General features: G+C 34.3%; 1 protein-coding gene across 5 annotated transcripts in view; it reads right to left on the bottom strand.

Annotated features, from left to right (window-relative positions):
- The window catches only part of CUNH15orf41 (chromosome unknown C15orf41 homolog), a 122,909-nt gene that overhangs the window by 54,809 nt on the left and 49,424 nt on the right, over nt 1-18,676 (bottom strand). For all 5 annotated transcript variants that reach the window (XM_018082918.1, XM_018082920.1, XM_018082923.1 and 2 more), the window contains 5 exons: nt 17,380-17,459; nt 16,977-17,026; nt 14,096-14,163; nt 9,050-9,115; nt 7,017-7,122 (listed from right to left, as the gene is read on the bottom strand). In XM_018082918.1, the coding sequence (XP_017938407.1) occupies nt 7,017-7,122; nt 9,050-9,115; nt 14,096-14,163; nt 16,977-17,026; nt 17,380-17,459 (370 nt within the window). The remainder of the gene's footprint in view (nt 1-7,016; nt 7,123-9,049; nt 9,116-14,095; nt 14,164-16,976; nt 17,027-17,379; nt 17,460-18,676) is intronic.

Here is an 18,676-nt window from a genome sequence, read left to right on the forward strand (position 1 = left end):
ATATATGCTTTGTTCATTAGTACTAACAGTTCAATTTCACTTTATACTCCTACTCCCCTCCTCAATTGTCATTTGAAATGGATTAGACTAGCACCTACAGAGTTACAAGAAGGAAGGGGGAGTTGCTCATTCTTGAGTTTCAGCCCAGCAGCTTGACCTTGTTAATTAAAAAATACATGATATCATAGTTTACAGGAAGGGATTCTTTTTGCTTTGGTTTGGTTTTAACTATTAGTAGGTAGATAAAAACTCAACACTATGAAATACATTGAAATTGTCAGATGTAAATGTCAATTAAAAATTACAAGGAATTCTGAAAGGTAAGGTCTGTGGGGGGTTGACATTCTTTGACATAGTGGAGTGTCTGCAACCAGGCCTTTGGCAAGCATAGCAGGATCTCTGCTGTCAGCTCTTATCGTACATAAACTTAGATGCTTGTCTAATCTAAATGAGAAATACCAAGAAAATTGGAGCTGAAGCCTTGCAGTAATGTGGAAGGAAGCTAAAAATGTTCTATCTACACTACATGAGTCTCCTGTGACATGAGAATCTTTAAAACAGTACAGAAAAATATCAGGGAAAAATAATTTAAACAAAGATATATACTGCTTCATTGACTATTTTTTAAGTTCAGAATGTAACCATCAAGCAGTGAAAGAGGTTTATGCAATAGAATTAAATTATAATAAAAATCCCAGTTTCATGTCCGTATTAAATACAGTATCTAAGGAGAAAAATAAATGAAAATACATACTTAATTAATATCAATCATTCAAATATAAACGTTAATATGAATATAATGTGTTCTGTTCTTTCTTTGCTTTGACAAAAACTAGTTTTGATACAAAAATCAAACAACCTACAATGTTGAGGAAAACAATGAACATTATAGCAATGCTAGGGCATAAGTCATGGTCTCAATGAAAATGTCTTCATGATTTTTTATTCAACCACACTGTTAAAGACAGCATGACTGGTAAAATCTAAAAACATTACTTTTGAGCTAGAGTAAAAAAATATATTTTTCATAAACTACATGTTGATTTTTATACTTTTCATGTGTCATTAAATGAATATAAAAAAATGTCAAATGCTTTTGGAAATCAGCTAAATGTATCTAGAACATTTGTGAAGTGCAGAGGTATGCCTATATATGTGTGCATTGGGTCTGGCTGAGATGGTGTTCATTTCCCCATTGTAGTCTTTACAATGCTGTGCTTTGCATTGGTAGCTAGAAGGGTGTTGATAACACACCAGTGTTTTGGCTCCTGCTGAGCACAGCACCAACACTGTAACATTCCTTCCTCAGTTGAGGGCAAGATTCTGGGAGGGGACCCAAGCAGGCCAGCTGACCCAAACTGACCAAAGGGATACTCCAGACCATATCATGTCAGCTCAGGTATAAAAGCTAAGGCAAGGAGCAGGAAGGCAGGCATTCCTTGTCTCCAATGGCTGCCTGCTGAGGAACCGTCACACACCGAAGCCCTGCTTCTCGGGAGTGGCCGACCATTGCTGCTCTCAGGAAGTAGAGAATAAACCCTGCTTAAATCTTTTGCTTTGCTTTTGCACGCACAAGCTTTTGCTTTGCTTCTGCTTTAATAAACTCCCTTACCCCAACCCATAAGTTGTTTTCGATCTTACTCTCTCCCGTGTCTGGCTGGGAAGGGGAGTGAGAGAGCGGCTGGGTGGGCACGTGGCATCCTGCCAAGGTCAAGCCACCACAGTGTGTATATATGTATTTATGTCTGAGTGTACACATGTATCTGTTTATCTTGCAGAAGAACACAGAACTTTACCATCTTCACAAAGTAAACTACTACATCAGTAAACTAGTAGAAAACAGCACTCTTCACTGCTTTTGGTTCTCTTCTTGTCTACTAAGGTTAGCAAGTTGGCATAATAATTCACTTTTAAAAAAGTGAATTACTTTTGAAGAAACTAATACATAGTCCTAAGTGGTAAAAATCATCATAACTCTCTCTTCTACTTACATCTATCTTTTATTAAAAATAATTTACTAATTCAAGTGGAGCCAGGACAGAGAGAAAAAGGAGCAAATCAAAACCCTGTATGTGTGAAAATCCACAAGTATTAGATAGTTAAACAAATCCTAAGTCTCTCAGTATTGCAGTAACATCAAAACCTTTCACTGTTGCACCAGTGTGTCAAAATATGTCAACAAACCATCATACTGCTAGAAGAAGAATGACCTTTCAGTTCTTTATGTTTGGGCTGCCAATGAAGCTTTGGATACTGGGTATGCATGAACGGTTTTCCTAGCCACTTGACAAATGCAACTCCCAAGGTTTCCTCCAAGTTTAGTTGTTACACTGGCTTTCAACTCACCAGTACAACTTTTTAAACCATCTGCAATTGAAGAACACTGAACTTGTTAATAGAACAGAGATCCATAAACCCACAGCATAAATCCCTCTTCCCCTGCCACCTACAATCAGACAACAATTATTACTTCAGTCTTCACAGTAACATGTCAAACCATTTTAAAGACTTGAACAGCAAAAAATGTCTATCATCTGATGTTCTAATTCCGCCCTTGCTCATATATAACTCATAGTCAACTGCAAATGAATTTGAATTCTCTTCCCAAAAAACCCAAGAACACATCATCTGTGATTGTGACTGAAATATAATGTTTTGCATCATTTCTATTTGCACTTATTTGAAATAAATACCCTTTTTAATCTACAGGAGTCTATGATGATTTTACTATGACTGTTAGTTTTAAACTAAAGTCTCAAGATCAGACATAATGTATTACTTAACAAGACAATGAATCATGAATTTAGGCTTCCAAAAAGTGTGATTACTATTTTAAAATCACTTATGGGAAACTTGCTTTTATTTATTTTTTCAAAAAAGGAGAAGCACAGGACTAACAACATTTAGAATGCAAGCAAATGAGGGAAGGATTTTACTGCAGAGATGACTTACCATTTTTATTCAAAGAGAAGATGAAATGCTTCTCTTTCACTATGTGAAATTGCCTTTAATATCAATGTCAAATATGACATTTTCCTACGGTCTTCCTCACATATAGTAAAGTTTCTTTAGCTAATAACGACGTCAAGCTTTCTCCTGGGACTCTCTAGAAATTACATTCCAGAATGTACATATGTCTTAGCCATGCTTGCAGAAGATAGAAAATGTAAATTGCTATATTTGAGTTTATATCTTCTTATAGCAAGTCACTGACAGTGCACCCACTAATTACTATTTGAACTGAGTGTTGCTGATCTCTATATCCTTCTTAGAAAACAGCAGTTGTGCCTATCAGCTCTGACTAACAGACTTTTACAGCCAGGACTCCAAGTTAGAAAAAAAATAAAAAATTAGACACTACAGGAAAAAAAAAAAAAAGGAACAACAACATTCATCTAAACCCTAAAATAATTTACAATATGTTCATAGACCCTGTTTTAAAGTGCAATCTGCGTAACTTCCTGTTCATGCTCTCCAAATTACCTTTGGTCACACTGGCTATTCAACAGTTTTTATTCTCATAGTTACAAGAAATACACCAATGTAGGCCAGTGAACAATGAAAAGTATGGTATCTACTACATGTGCACAAAGCAATTATATTTTGCACATGTAGTTGTTTTCCTTACCCAGTGGCACTGAAAGCTATAGCCTGCTGAGTAGATGCCACCAAACAAACATAAGGAGGGAAGGGATTCTGTAAGTACATGAAACATTTCAAGTTTTTCCAGTATGTACAAGAGCTTTTTTTTCTAAAACATCACTCTGTAAAATCAGTCTGGGAATATGCAAGACCAAATTTGTCTTTTTCCTGTTTCTTTATTATTAAAAAAATCTCAAATATCTAAAGAGCATCTTAAATTACAACTGTGCATATCCACTGACAAGGTACACTTTGTACATTTTTAATGTGAAGCTTAATTTGAAGATGAGGTTGCAGTGCACCACTGCAACTGAAAATTGCTTAACAATACCATTGATGTATGAGCCATAAAAACCCTTGCTAAGCTGTCCCTGCAGAACTCAGAGTAATAAAAAGGTGTTCTTTTGCACTGAGGTGAACAGACATGGTTGACTGCATCTAGGGAGCTGTTCTGTTAAATGAGAAAGTGCCATTTCTTTCCTGTCAGTACAGACCAATTTAAGACACTCACAGATTTAGTTAGCACAGAGTACAGGATTTAATGAAATACACACATAACAGTAAACAAACCACAGCTATGTTCAAAGCTTTCAGTCACATTCTGAGTAGAATTCATCTTACATCTGTGACATACGGGAAAAGAATCCAGAAACTTTTCCAGTCTGACTCCTCATTTTTAGAGAAGCAATAAAAAAGCTGAATGGAAAAACCTAAAATCTCTCATTCCTTTCAAAGTATCTAATTTGTATTTCTATCCACATCTAACAGGTGATGTTACAGATTTTCTCTTCAATTTCATTTCTGCTCTAAGTTCAACCAATGGATCAGGTTTACAACACCCTAAACTATCAGCTGAGTGTCATGATATCTCTATTGTGAACTGATGCTGCTTCTCCAAATGATTTCTCTGTTCAGAGGAAGGGAGACACAAAGATATGGTGAATTGACTGGGAAGCTGGTTCTCACTTGAGAGATAGGCTGATTAAATAACCCAAAATTAATTCACATTTTGGACAGCTACACCTGTGTCCTTTTACATAAATAGTTTCAGAGACCAACGAAAGTTAACTGTCTAACCTATTTGCAACCTAATCTGTCAACGTGTGTTCATTAACTCAACTGTCATTATATTAGAAGCTACAGTAACTCAGAGCTCATTTCACTTGGTCAGTTTGGCCAAGTGGTAGCAAAATTAAGACTAATAGGATTTGTTCTTTAAAGAAAGGCCAAAGAAATCTGCCTAATTTCCATGGTTAACCTATCACTAAATTTTAGATTTAGGGTGTAACAAATCTCACTAAAGAGAGCTCTAGTTTCCCTTATATGAATGTAAAGTCATTATACGTAAGAAGCAACAATTTTTGTACTTCTTTTTAATATGAACACTATAACAGATTTGGCAAAATCTCAAAACTACTTTCAAAATGTTTTATTGATCCACATATAATTTCAGTCTAGCTTTTGCAACATTAAAGATACTTGACTAACAGCTCAGTGAGAAAATGAGAAAATATTCCATTTTTGAAGTTGAATTATTAATTAGTACATGTTGAAATTAAATTGAAGTTAGCTACATCTTGGTTTATTGATAAAAGTGTAAGAGAAATTTCCTTTGGGAATGTCAGATTCAAATGATACACTTTATTCTCAAATGTTTTACACATTTTTATAGCTCAAATCAAAATGTGGATAGACACTTCGGCACAAAAAAAAGAAAGAAACTTCAACTTTGCAATGGCAATTTTATTGCGAACAACAAATGGATCAGTGCCTTCATCCTACTTGTCTACTCAACTTTCACCCCATCTCAACTTATTAAGTATCTCTATGCTCATGTTATCTATTTAAAATTCACTTCTTGGAACTGCTTTTCTCTGATACCATCATGGATTCCTTCAAACACATCCTTTATACTCAGAAAGTATTCCAGCCAATACATCTAATGGCCACCTCCTGGCCTGAGCTGCTCCATTTCATTTACACTGATGTGCAGTTCAGCACCAATTGCATAAGCATCTTTCCTGCCATTCTCACCATTTGCCTAGATATTGTATATACTCAAATTTCTTTCAAAGTTTTATATTCTGTTTATATGTGTCACAATTTATTTTCTACAACTTCCCTTAGTATCTTCATCCAACAACTGACAGCCTTCCTGAGCTTCCCATTGCCTTGATTCAAGTTTTCCAAGTCACTGATTTCTGGGACTGTCAAATAAGAGCGTGTCCTTATGTCAATCAAGAATGTTGCTGCAGAGCATAATTCCAAACTTTGATGATGTTGTTCTCAAGATTTGGTTTCCCTTTCTCTGATGCCTTCTATGGAATCTGCTTTTAAAGTATTTCCGAAGGTAATGCTAGCTATTTTCACCTTGACATTTCTCATTTTCAGCTGAAATACTAATGGTGAACAGACTAGACTCTGATGTTGGAGCACACTCCCTTTTTGGTGCATGTTCATATGTTTGTGCCATGTTCTCCAGTATCCCTCAGATGGTCTCTTGTTAACACTGAGCAACTTCTAAATTTATGCTTTAAAAAATCCTTTATTAAAACTTTCATTTATCTCACTTACTATCTTGCTTAGGGTTCTACCACACACAAAAATGGCATTGGAGATAAAGCACTGTGCTTAAGATTTTTTTTGGAAAGAAATCCTCCAGTGAGGGGGTATGTAGGACCATGGAAAGATATACAAATATACACAGCACTGACTTTTAGAAGAATAAAGCGGAAGTATTTTAACCATCTTTAAAAGAAAAAATCTTTATACCAATACCATCAACATGTTTCAAACTTCCGTCTAGCATAACTTATTTACCTCCTTACATTCCTGCAAATACTTACTAAATTTTTAACTTGAAGATAATTGTTATTCCTGCTTCAAATGTAGATAATATACAAAAGAAATACTTTATTAAAAAAAACCCCAGTGAAACAGTATTGTCCCAGATACAATGACAATAAGCAATAAAGTTCTTCACACACAAAGCCCACTTGGTTAGACTGCAAAGATTTTTAAACAAATTTGTCATCTTGCATGTATTCCAAAACTTTACAGCAAAATCTTCTTTCAGAGTCAGGTACTAAAAAATTGACATATAACTTCTGTACCGAAGTAACTTACTCTGTCATGTAGCATCACTGTAAAATCACCAGATGTATCTGCTGCATGTTAACAATTAGGATATGAATTTTTCACAAATATTTCATAATTCCAATTTGACATGTTAAGTAATGACATTCAAAATGTCAGACTAGTAACATGTATTTTGTCCGCATGGCTTAATACCAGAGTCACTACTGCTTTATCCAGTAACTTCTTTTTAAAATGTAATCCTATTTATCTGTAAGGAAAAAATAATAGAAATATACCTGTTCCAGTAGCTCCAAAACTGGTCCTGCAAATAGGCTTGGTGGCTACTTTCATCACCAAATGAGGCTTTGCTCTCTATCCAGTGAATTATGTGTCCTTCCACAGCTAGGGTGACAGCAAAAAAGAAACTGAACTCTGAAAATCAAACTCAACAGCCTATAAGACTGTGTTTGTGAATATCCTATTTACTCCACAATCTATCACATAATTCATGCTTGCAACAGTTACATATTTGTAAAAATTATCTTTCAAATATGCACAAAAAGGACATTTAAAAAACTTATCAGAAAATAACAGATATTTATATCAATTTCAGTTTAATTACATCCTGTTCTAGATATTTGCATTTATTCTAACACAAAAAGAAAAAGAGATCAGCCTAAGAAGCATGTTAATGGTGAATCTTATCAATGAATAAAACTTTCTGAAGGGTAGGTGGTAAAAAGAGGGAGACAGGCTCTTTTCAGTGGTGCCAAGTGACAGGACCAAAAGCAACGGGCACCGAAACACAGGAGGTTCCATTTGAACATTAGCAACCACTTTTTCATTGTGAGGGTGACTGAGCATGGGCAAATGTTGCCCAGAGAGGTTGTGGATTCTCCCTGCTTGACATTCAACAACTGTCTGGACACTGTGTTCGGCTAACAGCTCCAGGTGAACCTATTTGAGCAACTAGCCACCAGCCTCAGCCATTCTGTAATTCTGAAAGTTCACAATTTTCCCTGCTAACTTTAGACCTTGCAAAAACCAACAGTTCCCTCATCCCCTCAAGTCCTTGAAGCTTCCTGAGATTCTTCACAGTAATTATGGAAGTGAAGGGGTAGAAATTAACTGAAAACTCTCCACATGTGGCTTGACATGAGTGAACCACAGTAGGATGCCAAACCTCCCTGTTTCAAATATGGAGTCCTTTAGTTACAAAGGTATTTTCTGTTTTGTTATTAACATCACCACCATTTTTGTTTTTTGGATTAGGTATACATGATTAGGTATACAAACACCACTAAGCTAAGGAAAGTCTTTAAAACCTTTTCAGAAGACTCTCATATACACAGTTGTTCGCTGGATAACAGGTGATTGGGCTGAAAGATGGTATTTCAAGCAGTTCTGTGTAGTGATGCATTTTATAGCACACACTCCATTCCTTATACTAGTGTACAAATCAGTTATCTCAGTAAGAATTTCAGTAATTGTCAATATGAAGAAAAAAAACTAGTCATGTATATGACTTTCACACAGTACTTTCAGCCTTTTTACTTTCTCTGACAGACAGAAAAGTAGATCTGCAGTAGATCTATGCAGTAGATCTGCATAGATGGGTGCTGCATTCTACGGAGGCAAAGCAGAAGTCTTTTAGCACAAAAGCCAATTTACAAAAGGTGATTAATAATCCTTTACATTTGGACAATTTGGATGTTCTTTCTTCTGTGGCCCAGTGACAAGGTCATCTGGTTACCTTCTCATATGACCTCAGGACCAGAAAAGGTGGATGAACTTTATGACCTTTATCCCTACTTTTATTCTTTATTCTTTCTTGCTATTCAGGCTTTTAAAAAACAGTGAAGAACTGCAGAGTTGTATCTGGATCCAAAGTGATGGCAAAAAGAATAACTGCACCATGACAAACCTTTATACAATGACCTGTAGGTGTAATAGTAATACTCTTAAGACTGCTTTGAACTGATTTGGTCTAGGAGTAAAAGACAATTACAGGCATTTCAGAGTTTAGTTCAGAAAGATAGTGGGTAGAGTACATCAGAGGGAGCAGGGATTTGGAGGTTCTTGTTGTTGTTTTTTCCTTTTTTGATAATGAGATTAAAAACATGCAGAGACTAAAGAGGAAACACTGGGTAACACTACTTACGATCAAATCTCTCTGAACCAAACTAGGAAGTTCTTAAAATTATTGGGTAACTCCTGAAGAGATTAATTTGTAGTATCCTAGATTATGCTTCACTTAAGTAGCCATAATATTTTAGCATGAACTCTTCTACACAAAACAAAATTATAAAAGTTCTTTTAAAAGACTTACCTACTGGTACTTCTAAAATAAAGTCTGGTGTTTTGTCATAACCCTTTGCACGAAGCTGATCTTCAGCTGTACATACAGAATAAGAACTACTGTTTATAAAACTATTCCATTAAGTAGACAGCAGCATAATTAATTTTATTTTAAATAAGAGTGCAAGAATTACTAATGCAGTCATACATATCTTTCTTATGCATGCAATGCTGTGTCAAATTAAATGAACCTTTGTAGAAAACCTGAAGCATGGATATAAAAATGCTTCTTTGTCATCCCTGCATTTTTATGTCTTCATTATAAACATCATTAATTCAAGCTGTCATACAGTATTTTATAACCTCCAAATATTCAAAGTAAAGAGGTATATTCGCTGATTGAAAGAAGAGCCTCTCCACCTTCGGATGCGTAAAGATTAATCCTACCAACACCACAAATGTAGATATACTGTAGCTGTCTTCTTGGTTTTATTTTTAATGTTAGCATAAAGTTGTTTAAAAAAAGGTATGAAAATCCTTCTCTCCCAGGAATTTATTAAAGTAGAGAGGAGCCATAATTTTAGTTTCTCTTGTATTCTGGATTCTATAGAATTTATCCAATTTCAGAACATACAAAGATTTAGAAATTCTGCTAACATTAATCATACAACTCTATTACTTACAGATATTAGAGCTGAATATTTCAAGAAGTAATAATGAGCAAAATAAAATTGCAAAAGACAAAGGGTGCTCCTTTCAAAAAAAAAAGAAAAACAGGCAAAAAAAGCCCAAGCAAGCCCTTAATATTTTTAAACTATTATCCTTCATTTCTGATACCATTACATTGGTATTTCTGAAACACCATTTCTCCATTAGAATTTGGAGTGACCTGGTCATTCAATTCCAGGCATGGCTTTCTGTCTTCACCCAGGCTTAACTAATGGCACTACCTAGTAACAAGTAAGGCTGTGTAGCCCCTTAACACCTACTGGGCTGTTGACATTGTCATGCATCCCATTCGCCTTTCTACATCACCTTTGATTAAAATTAATGGCCCATTCTCACTGTTGGGTAGCTTATTTCCAATCCATTTATCAGGTTAGGACAGTAGTTTCATGGCCAATGTTCAGAACTCAGTTTTTGAATACTTTGTGCATATCCTGAAAGGTCAGCAGTTTGAGTCCAAGTAACATTTTAATGACAAGAAAAACATAGAGTCTTAGAAATCAAAATATTGTAAAAGTGCCAAAAGCAAACTCTCTCATTCTTTTTATTGAAGAATATAAGTCTGAAGTATTATTTCATATAGTGAACTCATTCTGAAAGTGGGACAGGAGTAAATTTGGAAAGCTGTACATTCACTTCTCTGTAAACTGCAATAGCTGTTTATTCTTTTTGAGAGTTGTACTATTTTTTTTTAATTTTGAGAGCATTTCTTCACTATAAATAGACTATATAGTAAATACAAGCCTTTGCAATGCAATACTTCATTATATCACCCAATCAGGTAATGACAAGCATTTCTAGGATTTGGAGACAGAGTTGGTTGTTGGCTATTTTTTCAAACTAAGATTGTCACATATACAGATAAATGCTGTTAAGAATAAGAAGGTTCTAATTTAACAGAACCCATGAATAGAGAGTTTTATGCCATAACATAAAAATGAATTAATGTTCTACGTAATGTCTCGATCTTGATTAAAAAAAATCCAGTTTCATCCAACTCTATTTAACTGTAACCTGCTCTTGTTTAAAACGATCTAGAATAGACAATAGGATGTCTCAGCTGAAATGTTCATCATTCAAGAGCAACAGCATTAGAAAGGTCAGTCTTTTCTTTCGCATCTAACAAATCCTACTACCACAAAATAAGGGAGATGCACCTTAAAAAAAAACCTCACTGAAAACCAGGACAGATACAAACATGGTTGGATAGGTCAACTTGGAAGGTCTCTGAACTAGAATCTGCGTCAGCATTACTTTTAATATTCTTCAGTAGACTCTTTTGGTACTAATTCATTGTTTAAAAAAGAACATGGTTTTTTGTTTTAAATCTGTTTTTGAATGTCTTTATTTGTTTTTTCCCAACATTTAGCAATAAACACTGGAAAATATACTAAAAAGAATGTTTACTGTTGATGTGAGTTGTCTACCTTGTGGAGGAATATAATTTTGCAATATTATTTCCTCAAGTGTTTTGAAGCTTTATAACTCTGAAGAAAAAATAATTATAGAAACTCCCTATAATCATTAAAGAATTTTTGTTTTAAACCATAATCCCACCAAAAAGATGTTCTAGCTTTTCAGTTCGGGTATGTTTCACATTGGTCCAGAAACTGTATACAGAGGTAGCGTTCTGCACCTCAAAATATCTTCTAACTCTAGCATGGATTAAGAGAATAATTTAACAAATGTTTGGAAGCCAGCCCACAGCAGCTTTGACAGTTACACCTATGCATCCTCAGATTTGCAAATTATGTGGAAACAGCTCCAATAAGTATTTTGGCTACAGATTGACCATTAATTTTGATTTCCAACAAAACTGCAGCTTCATCTTTGCCACAACTTCACACTCAATCATAACCATTTAACACATCATTGTTCTTATACTAGCCTCTGGATATTACAAAGAAACAAAACATTCTTTTGTTGGTGCATGAATGAGCTGCAACTGCAAATTTAAGATCACAGCAGAAAACATGGATCAGATTTCATGATTTATATCCAAGCTACTACTGAGGGACACCATGGTGGGAGTCAAAGGAGGATAAAGCTCAGTACCAACCGATACAGGTAAAAGCTTTCCTAATATATTTATGGTAAAGATATAAAAATATCTCTCTCTCTCTATATATATATGTAAAGGATCTATATATAGAACTTAGAAATTCTTGGCATCTCAGTATGGTGTGTGAAGCTGTTTTGAGAGAATGCTTCTGCTGATCACTTTAATCTCAGGCAAAGTATTTTTCTAAAGGGAGGACCTGGGATATGATGTGCTTTCCATGAGCAGTGGATTAATAAAATGTAACCCCATTAGTGTGTATAGGTTTCCAATAAATTTCAGGGTGAGTTTGAATGTGTTACTTCTGATCTGTAGGCTCTGAAAGCTAACTGCTCTACAAACAGACAAATTATGTCCTGAACCTGAAAAGCTGTTTCATGTTCCAATACTATACCAGGGCAATTTATATTCACTGTGTCCTTTGACTGTGCTGTCTTCTCCCGTACTAGATTCTCTGTTGCACAGGTGAACAGCTGATACAAACCTCCTGACTATTCTGAAGGACAGTACACTGGAATAGTACACTAATATGGAAACTGTGAAAATTCTGGGTTTTATATGTTAAAATGTAATGGAATTGCAAGTCATAAGCCATCTTCAAAACTGGAATGAAGTCTTACACAACAAAGTCTGAATTTGTGAACCTATAGGAAATTCTGTCATCTCTTCTGTTTTCCTGAGGTTTCCTCAAGCAGTTTTGGAAACAGTTTTTCAGAAATAAAAGGTTTTATTAGGAGTGACTCAAAAGGGTTCATCTTCCAGACACTCAAAAAAAGCTTTTCTTTTCAGAATAAAAACAAAAACCAAAACCCAAACACATCTAGAACCTGAAAGACACTTGTAATACACAGGCACAATAAACACAAATGCTTAACATATAAACAGTAAATTATGTTCTCTCATTTATATCTTCATATCCTAATGAGTTAACTCATTCTAGATGTTTTGATTTGACAGCATAGATTTCTTAGACCTTATTTCTAAAGACAAAATTGATGCTTATCCAAGTTCGCAAAACATTAAAATGTAAATCTGACTTGTATACTGCACAAGCTTACACAAGCCAAATAAAATCATAATTGTTGGGTTGAGGATCCCTCAGTGAGTCATCTAATCCATTCCCTTGTACTGTGACAGGATTGATTTCATTACCAGCTTTGATAGATGAGTGTCAAATCCAGACCTGAATTTTCCATTGGAGGTGATTCTATAACCTTCCCTGACAGTTTGTTTTATACTTCTTATTCCTAGAACTGTTTAGTATTTTAACTCAACATTGTCTCTACAGTTACAGCTTAAGCCTATTACCTGTATCTATGTTCTTACAGTCAAGTAGGAAAATCTACTGCTTCACATTTTCCTAGTGTCACTTGAAAGCTTGCATGTAATAGTTATTCCTGTCCTTTTTTCACTTTTGTATAAAAGAACACATTAACTCTGTTCTTTAATTGTACAGACAAATATTTTTAAAAGCTTAATACGCCTCCCAATTTCTTAAATTTGTTTAAGGTTTCCAAAATCTTAACCTGATATAGGTTCAGGAGAGATCATAGTTCCTGGTAAAACCAGAAAATTCACACATTAGTACAATGCTCAAACCATTAACAAAAGACAGCATTTCACTTTGCTATTGTCTCATCACATAAGGAATCCAAGATTTAAGAAGTCACTGTTTACTACTGAATTAAGAGAACGGGTGCTTTAAACACTAATCTTTATTTCAATGGCACTCGTGTAAAAGAAACATACTGTAGGCTAAAAGAAAAAAATGAAAATCACTTCCTAACTAATTAATTCTTAAAATAACTTTAAATACAGGGAGCGTGAAAAAGAGTACTTGCATTGATTGGGAGGCAGGGGGCAAAAATTCAGCAGCAACTGCACAGAAAAGTAAATGAGTGAATCCTCTAGCAGTTCTTTCATACATAAAGCATTCTGAAGCTAATATTTCTTATGCTTCCTCCTAAGTCTCATAAGGTCTAGATTATGGCTAATATCTCATGACACCAAAAGTAATACTGCAGCAGATATTAAAGCATTTTTTTCAGCTACTTATTCTATAAAATATTAATTGCAAGCCTGTGCATGTACTGTATATAAAGGGTATTAGGTAACTGAGTTCCTGCTCTGTTCTAAATCAATAAAAGATAACATGAACAGCATCAATCATTTTTTACTCTTCCTTTTCTACCTAATACAAGGAATGTTGAGGTTTATTTTTTCTTAGGTAAACAGTCACCAATATCTTTAAAGTTAAGAACACACTGGCTAGCCTCTACTACAGATTCTTACCTATGAAAGAGAGATTTTTTTCCAAAAGCATTTCTCGCAGCAAGACTTCATGCTCATGCCCAATAGCGCTGACAGCTTTAGGTTAAGAAATGGAAGATTACTTTGGAAAAGAAGTAACTTCATAAAAACATCATAGGTAAAGTAGTTCATCATAGAATTCATTGACCTTCATCTGCATTTCAGAAGTGATCAGTGATTTGAACTCTCAGTTCTAAAAATCCTTACAGGGATTTTCAGAAGTATGTGTCACTTTATGAAAATCAGACTACTGCATCAAGAGCACGCATTTCACAGAATTAAGACCCACTTGACCATATTTATTAAGCATAATTAAGGACAATATTTCCATTTTTTCTTTATTCTCCCTCTAAATTTAAGAGAAAATGTGATCTTAAAACACACAGTTTAATACCTTTTAAGTTGCTCTTTACTGACTAGTGTATCAATTCTCCAATTCAGCAAAGGATGAAATAAACTAGGATTTTTTTTTCTTTATATTCTGAAATTGATAGGCACTACATCCATCTGAAACATCTTACTGTAAAAAACATCCTTTTAATTGATTTTTCAGAAGCATGAACTATTGCCAGGGAAGGATAAAATAATATTTTATAGTGAAGTCCTTTTCCCTTCACTGACAGCTGTTGATCCAATGTGCTATTCTTAGTGGTATGAAAAAAGTCACCAGATTAAATATTTTTAATGTATCCTTCTAGAGGTCAAAGTTCTATTCTGGAAGCTCTGAAGAAGAATCCTATGGAACATCATGGTAAAAGATCTTACATTAAATGCAGTTAAATTCCAAATTCTGTTTAGAATAACTTCTGAAAACTTAAACTACAGATCACCTTACCATTACAGTTAATTATTTAATTTATATGAACACTTCATGCTGAACAGCAAAAAAGGAATAATTCTTTGTAATCATTTCACATGTACATACAGTTTTTATTAATTGAAACTACATATTATGCTAAACTCTACTAGCAGTTTCAAAAGAACAGCAAAAAGGTAAGAAAAATATTGCGAACAGAATTTATAAGGCACCATAAGCAGAAACACTGCTTAATAATAATACCTGTTATTGATGTATGGCAATGACCATGGGGTAAAACTTGTAAATAACTTCACAAGCCATTTTCTACTCATGCAATCTAGCAGCCTAGTTTCCCGTAAGCATCTGAACTATTACTGAAAAATAGCCTCTTGGCATTTACAGAGAGGTTGACTTCATACTTTAGTCCATGCATATACAATTAGATAGATACATTTAAAATCAATATGCAATCCTTCAGAAGACATTATGCTTTTAAAACCTTAACTTTAAATTGATTTTTAACTATTTTATGCACCTCAAAATTAATATCTAATTCAGCAACATACTTACAGTAATGCACTCACATAGCTTAGCATTAAACTTTTCTGTACCAAAATGGAATTGAAAAACTTCTCATTACTCTCATCAATGTCACTGCGTATTCAATAACTGACTTGAGCCAGAATCTGAAGAGGATACAAAAGTCTCTTCTAGACTGCAGGCAAGCTATTCTTTAAAATGGTTCATATTTCTACATATGTGTCATTATTACTTTTAAACATGACACTTTCAAAAGTCTACAGCCAATCAGTAGACTTCAGAAGTCTACAGATTGCTCAAGCACAAAATATTAATCCTTAAGTTCTGGATATGAAAATTAGTGACCAAAAACCTTTTAAAAAGTGCAACTTATTAATCCACTTTTAGAGAGCTTTGTTTGATCTTGAAGATAGTCCCAATGAATACTTAAAATTACAATTTAAAGCACAAAATACAAAGAAAATTAGACCACTATCCTGCTGTTGTTAAAGTTAATGGGAGCAGGGCTGAGACTGTAGTAGACATCAGACAAGTATTTCTAGTAGAAAGAACATATTTTTAAGGAGTGACAATCACATGTATCACTCGTACAAGTAGTACTGTTTTTCACGCATAACTAAACATCACAGTAGCTTTCCTATCCTGCAACTTAACAGTGAAATCAAGATCTTCCCCCAAACTGCATGCAGAGATTTGTGCAAGGATTTTCCAGGACTTGGGAGGGAACTGCCTTACTAGCCTGCTCAGTGATAACAGGTCATGATTTTGAAATTGTTCCTTTGACTGCATACTGAAACAGAAGAGCTACTCCTTCAGTACTTTACTAAAGCAGATTTGGGGTCTCAGTGATCATTCCTAACAAATTATAATCCTACTCTGTAATAGTCAGCGTGGAGTTCCCTCAGTGTACTCACAGTGCACTGAGGCTCTCTAATTAACCATTTCAACATCACAAAAAAAAATCCCTGAAAATTCAAGCTACATAGGGTTTTTACTACAGCTAGTATAATTTCCTTTAAGAAGAAGAGAAAATAAAAGAACGGCACTGGAACATCAGATAGAAGCTTAAAAATACTAATCAGTCAATCAAACTTGAATTGCACTTGAAAACATTTCAATTAAAACCCATATTCATAACAAAGCAAAGTCATAATGTTGAACACTATCTATGAAACTTAACGAAACAGTTGAGATTGGAAGGTATCTCCAGAGATCATCTAGTCCAACTTCACCACTCAAAGCATGGTCAACTAGTCTTAACACAAAACCAGACATGCATTTCAACTAATCAAAACCAAAGAGGTTCAATCAGGCATATGAATGACATATTCCCGTGGTCCATCTGATTTTCGTTCGTGTAAGAGAAAGCTCCGCAGTGACTCTCTAGCTGACTGAATGTAAAACAGAGGAGTATGAAACGTGTTTTGTGAAGCAGAACTTTATGTCAGGTTAAAGCTAGACACATCTCTTCCACACAGTCTAAGCTCGTCAATTGTGCACCTAAAATTTTATGGGAAAGGATACTGTTTGATGCAGTCCACCAGTGGTCCATAACAACAGTCATTCACAGTACACTGCAGACAAATAAGAGAAGTAGTATACTGATGGGCAACTACAAAACCATTATACTTAAAGACTATCTTAAAAACTGTAATTACTTTTCCTCAAAAAGGCTATCAGATGCTGTTCAGATTTAATCACAGAAAACAAAAACTGTATGCTTTTACTCACTATAAAAGCAAGCTATTAAAAAGTGAAATGCTCCCCTCACAAATATTGCATTGCCATTTATTGTGCACCCTGACCTCACTGATAGTTTACGATGACAGTAATTAAATGAGGTTTAAAATCTCTTACTCTGCTAGGCAGATAACAGCATTGCCAAAGGAAAAAAAACCAAACCAAACAAAACAAGTGTGATTAATACCTGATAGACTTGAGTTGCTAGAACTCCATCTGGAATCTGAGAAGGGTCCCGTAGCATACTATTTATTAGAGTTTTGGAGGCTAGAAAAATAAAGATCAAAAACATACAAAAACCTGTTAGCTCAGTTATCTACTTGGCAGGAATAAAACACTTTTCTAATGAAAACATTGATAATGTTAATAATTTTGAAAATTATCCACCCAGCAACTACAAACTTACAAATTCATAGCTACTTAACCATTCCAATACAGTTAACTCCAAAAATCTTGAAACACCAAAGGATTTTTTTAGCACAGGGTGAAAGCAGACCCTTGTTTACTTAATCAGTTTCACTGGACAGTTTGTGCTTCAGAAGCATCATGCAGCTCCTAAGGAGTATAAAGCAAATGTAATGCCAAATAACATTCATATACTAGTAGAACTTTAGGAAGAAGATCTGCAAAAATTCAAAACAGCCTTTAAAAACAACTTCAAAGACTTGATTTCAGTTTATTAGTTTCCGAATTTATTTATTTATTTATTCAGTGTTGGCATATTTTTCTGACTGTGTTTAAAAACTAGGAAAAGGCTTTCTGTCCTTTTTTCAAACCTATAAATTTGAGTCAAAAGAAATTGGAATTTAATTTAGGACAATTTATCTTTTTTTTTTGTACTCGCTGATATTGATACTACAATGAAAAAATAAGATAAAATGTTAAAGATGCATTTTGTACTTAGCATAAAAACTTTGAAAATGTACTGTGTATATTTACATTACTAATACTAAAAATTAAGTATTTAATATAAATACATTTTAAAATTAAAACAATAACAGTTGTTAGTAGGTAGGAATACTACACAAATAAGAGTTTGCCAATAAAGAGGTTGACAGAATGGTAGAATAATGAAGAGTGAAACAGAGGAAGATTGAGTAGAATTCACTACTTTGAAGCGCTACTGATTTAAGTATTATGATTTGATTATGAAAAAATTAAGCTATTTTATGTCTGATCAAATCCCAGAAAAATCCTCAGATTCACATCAGGAAAATGTTTAACCAGACACTACTTTGAGTAATGAGCTACAGGTGCAAAATAAATTTCCTCTGTTTCTGAGACTGTCAACTTCAGTTTCTTAATTCTGGTTGCCAGATATTCTATTCTTTACCTGTATCAGAATAATAATAAATTGACACACTGGATTTTATATTATGCTGACGTCATACAAGTTGTTAAACTAAGCCTCTAAAAGAAAAGCATCAAACAAACCTGATTACTATATTAGCTTTAATTTTTTTTCTTATGTAAACATTATCTGC

Source organism: Manacus vitellinus, unplaced genomic scaffold, assembly GCF_001715985.3.
Source record: "Manacus vitellinus isolate BGI_N305 unplaced genomic scaffold, ASM171598v3 scaffold_6_pilon, whole genome shotgun sequence".
Taxonomy (NCBI): Eukaryota; Metazoa; Chordata; class Aves; order Passeriformes; family Pipridae; genus Manacus; species Manacus vitellinus.